Source organism: Piliocolobus tephrosceles, unplaced genomic scaffold, assembly GCF_002776525.5.
Source record: "Piliocolobus tephrosceles isolate RC106 unplaced genomic scaffold, ASM277652v3 unscaffolded_31939, whole genome shotgun sequence".
Lineage (NCBI taxonomy): Eukaryota > Metazoa > Chordata > Mammalia > Primates > Cercopithecidae > Piliocolobus > Piliocolobus tephrosceles.
The window spans coordinates 6,416-10,884 of record NW_022315353.1 but is presented as its reverse complement, the minus strand read 5'-3'; the positions used below and the strand labels follow the sequence as shown (position 1 = coordinate 10,884).

The window sequence follows — 4,469 nt, the reverse complement described above, 5'->3', positions numbered from 1 at the left end:
TTGTTGGAAGACTCAGCCTCATGGGGAGTTTTGAGAGGCTAGTGTACATACTCAGAAAGGTGTTGCAGACCTGTGCCAGCGTCAGTAAATGCCATGCAACAGTACCACAGGATCACCTCAGCATGTCTCCCTCTTCCCTGATCCAGGCACATTCTCAGCCTGGGCCACTTCCATTTCCACAGGCAGCTCCAAACAGAGGGTCTGGATGCTACACTCTGGCCATCCCAACTCCTATTGTTGGAAATTGTTGGGGGCCCAGAAACATGCAACAAGCCCGGAGTTCCCCTGAGCACCATCCATGGCCCAGTCCTCTGGGCTCTGCTCATCCTGAGGCCTGGTCATCCCCAGCAGAGCCACCTTCCTTCTCACATTGCCTATTTCAGCATCATTCTCTCTCTGAGGACAACTGATTAATCTCCAGTATAAGACACAAGCACCAATTTGGCCTTCAAAAGATACTTTATTCCCAAAGCTGAGGTCACAAATACAAAACTTCCTCCTTCATGGCCTCTGTTCCCTGCCCCCCACCACCAGACAATTCCGCAGCCACGGTAAGATGCCTTCAGAACCTGCAATCCCTTTTGCAAAATACCCCAGCCTTTGCTCTTCCAGGCCCCCAAGGCTGGCTGGATCTTCCATTCACAGCTCAATGTGTTCTGTCTGGGGTGGCGTCTCCACTGCCTTCTTGGCAAAGAGTTTGGTCCAGAAAGCCACTTCCTTGTCCTTCAGCTTCTGGGCCGCCTGGGTGTTGGCACCAATCTGCAGGTACCCTTCCTCCTGGTTGTACTCTGGCCAGCGAGGCAACCCTTCCCCATTGGGATTTCTGGAAACAGAATCAAATAGAATTGCCCCAAAGCTGCTGTGTGTTCCCAACAATCTTCTGAGATGTGCAAGGATGCCCAAGTTATCTCTGTCAAGAGGCTTGTATACCTCCCGAGATGGGGAGCTCACTATCTCCAGGAGTGGCCTCTCCATTTGTAGAGTGCTCTCATTGTCAGAATGCTATGGTCACAGGGTCAGGAGATTGATCACTAGAACCTTAGAAGCTGCCCCTTCCCAATAGGCATGCCCCACCCCACCCCACCCCCGCCCGCTTTCACCAGTCCTGCTCTGTCTTTGCCAAGAGCCTCACCCATTGCGAGCAAAGTTGGCCCAGAATTTCATCACCATCTTGCTGAGTCTGATCTCCTCTTCTGAGGCACCCTCTGAGGGTAAGAAGAAAAAAAGCCTTTGTGACTCAAAGTGTGGTCCGCAGACCTGCAGCATCAACATAATGTGCGAGCCTGCTAGAAACATAGTCTTGGCGAATGCTCCACACCCACTGAGCTGAGGTCTGCGGTTCTAGAAGATCCTGGTGGATTTGTGTGTACTTTACCTTTGACCATATCTGACTTAGGGCTCAACAATGGGCATATGTCATTCCATGTGCTGGCTGCCTTTGTCTCCTGTGACCCTCGCCTGCCTCCTCCCTCCTCAGGGTCACAGGCAATGCCACACCCCAGGGTTTCCTCTACAGCAGCCCCACCTCCCAGGGTTGCTCTCTCGGGTGTTTTCTGCCTCCCTGACACACACCCACAATTCACATTCTGGAAAACAACAGAACCGCAAGGCTCCTAAGCATGCACAGCGAGATGCCCAGAGGCGCTGGTGTGTTCTGAGCAGCCATGGGGTGAGTCCCATGTGATCTGTAACTGCTGAGAGTTAAGGCTTAGAAGACATTGTGAAAGGACTTTTAAAAATATTGTATAATGTAAACTAAAAATAAAATCCTAACACCCCCAGCTGACTGAACAGACCCTCTCTGGGCTAAGGGGAGCCCAGAAAATCCTTCAACTGTGTTCCTGCCTGGGAACGGACAGGAGGTCAGACACGCCTCATAATACTCCGTCTCTTTTGTGGTTTAGACACCACTGAGCAGCATCAGCATTAAAATAAAGGTCATCATTCTGACAGAACACTCTTTGTGGCAATAAGACACCAAATTAAAAACGAGACCTAAGGCCACGTCGGGCAAGGGTTCAGGCCTACATCCCTACCCTTAAAAAATCCTCTCTGTTCTCACTGCCACGAGGTGATTCTGTTTCTCTAGCAGCTAAACAAGCACTGGCTTGGACTTAAGCAAAATGAAAATAATTACAATGGCTGAAGCTGGGATACGCAGACAAACAGATCCCTGACCCTCCAGTCTTAACTATGGCTTTGATTGCATAAGAGACTGATTTCAGAAACTTTCTCCAGATAAGAACATCACCAACCGTGCACTGGACCTGACCAGTGTACAGAGGCTGCTCACTTGCTGGGCTTTATGTCCTGAGAAGACCTTTGGACTTATAGGCCCTAATTATAATATATTTAAGTATTAGGTCTCCACCACCAGGTGAACATGGGCCATGTTACATGCATGTTTGTTTAATACACATGTGTCAGGACTGTCTTCATGAATATCCATTGCTCCCCCTGTAACCTGTTGAACACGTATGTTTAGCAAATCCATTCACATAAAGCTGCTACCAAACCCCTCCTCCATCAATGAACCTGTGTCTGGGCTTGGTCAGAGGCACCTTCCCAGCCTGCGGGATGGCCACCTTGCTGGCTATAAAGCATATCAAAAATAAAGTCTCCTTTCATATTCCAAATTCATACATCCTGTGATTTGTAAATTAACAATTATTAAATGTATTACATTTAAAGGTTTATGAGTTTTTGTTAGAGACAGAAAGACAAATAGACACACATTAGACCTGACTCAGGGTTAACACCAATTCTAACCTCACCCTCAGTCACATTCTCAGCACTCCTGGGAGAGGGATATTGATCGGTGGCTTCTCAACCTAGAGCAGGGCCCTGCATGTGTCCCACCATCTATCTTGTTGATGACACAGCCCAGGATTCTGAGTGTCTGTGCAGAGGTCACATGAATACACATCCTCCCTCTGGTGTGTTAGAGCAGGAGGAACCTGGGGGACAACCCAATGGCATTAAACCCTGTCATAGTGAATCCTGCAAGAGACCACCCCACACCTGTCTTGCTGATGACACAGCTCAGGATTCCGAGTGTCTGTGCAGAGGTCACATGAATACATATCCTCCCTCAGGTGTGTTAGAGCAGGCAGAGCCTGGGGCACAACGCAATGACATTCAACCGTGTCATAGTGAATCCTGCAAGAGACCACCCCACACCTGTCTTTTTGATGACACAGCCCAGGATTCTGAGTGTCTGTGCAGAGGGCACATGAAGACACATCCCGCCTCACACGTGTTAGAGCAGGAGGAAGCCCAGGGACTACCCAATGACGTTCAACCCTGTTATAGAGAATCAGGAAACTAAGACCAGGAGAGGAGAAACTTGCTGAAGCCCACCACACCAAGACTGGAACCCAGGTCTCCTAACTCCAAGCTCACGGACAGCAAGGAGCCATTACCTTTTAAAAATGGGGCCCCGAGGACGGAGAAGAGCTCGTCCCCATGGTCTCCTATCACCGTCTTGGGTTTCATGTCTGATGAGAAGCTTGGACGATACTGAAACTCATACATGTAGGTGGGTGCTCCAGCATCTGAGAAGACAAGGGTTCATGCTCAGTTCATGTTGCCCAACACACACCTGGAGGCTACCAAGGTCTCCAGCTCTGCAGGAAACCTCTGGCTGTCAGCACAGTAGAGAAACAGAGTCACGGGAAAGCTCAGTGACGTGCTCCAGGCTGCATGGCTGGTTGACATGGAACTGGAATTTGAGCCAGATATTTGTTCAATGAACAAATGTTTAATGAACGAATGTGGAAATCCTGGGTGAATTCATTTAAAATAACTGCCAGTGCAGGGACACTGACTCAGCCTCGTAAACCCCTTTGCCTGCTGGTGAATTCTCACAGAAGAAATCTTTCTACATCTGGTTACACTGGATGCAATTCACTGATAACAGTCTCGCATTCATTCACGTGGACGCCATCTCCACCCTGACAGGTATCTTCTGTTTTGCCTCGTTTTGAGCATTTCCAGTGTTTTTCTCACCCATCCTGAGAAGACTGAAGCAAATCCAAGTTGTTTGTCTGAATGTGAGGCTATTTAAATACAAACATACGCAGAGAGGGAACAATCTGCCTCTTGTGTCTCAGGAATCTGCGGCGCTCACTGCTTTATATCTTAGTGTCCCCATGTGTCTTGCTGCCTGCCTGGCCTGGGAGTGTTAGGGTGTTAAGGCATTAAAGTCCTGGCAGAGAAAAGAAGGGGCTGAGCAAGGGTGATCTTGCCTCTCCCCTGCCCTCTCTCCTTCTGCTCTGCCCTCCTATCCAAGCAACAAAGCTCTCCTGTCCGAGCCCCAGGAAGTGGCCAGTTTCCCAATGATTGACTCATTGGAGCCACACACCGCTGCCCCTTCAGGGCTACCTTGTGGGCTGCCCGGCCCTGTGCCTCAGCACTTTGCATTGGTCATGCTACCCACCGAGAAGTGACACTAGGAAGGAAAGAGTCAG

At 49.5% G+C, this 4,469-nt stretch overlaps 1 protein-coding gene across 1 annotated transcript in view; it reads right to left on the bottom strand.

Annotated features, from left to right (window-relative positions):
- Positions 1 to 440: 440 nt before the first annotated feature.
- Positions 441 to 4,469, bottom strand: part of LOC111529259 (liver carboxylesterase 1-like) — a gene marked incomplete at its 5' end in the record, with an annotated part of 9,851 nt that continues 5,822 nt past the window's right edge. Inside the window, 3 exons of the mRNA XM_026452212.1 lie at positions 441 to 823; positions 1,133 to 1,205; positions 3,423 to 3,565. Coding sequence (XP_026307997.1) covers positions 640 to 823; positions 1,133 to 1,205; positions 3,423 to 3,565 — 400 coding nt within the window. The remainder of the gene's footprint in view (positions 824 to 1,132; positions 1,206 to 3,422; positions 3,566 to 4,469) is intronic.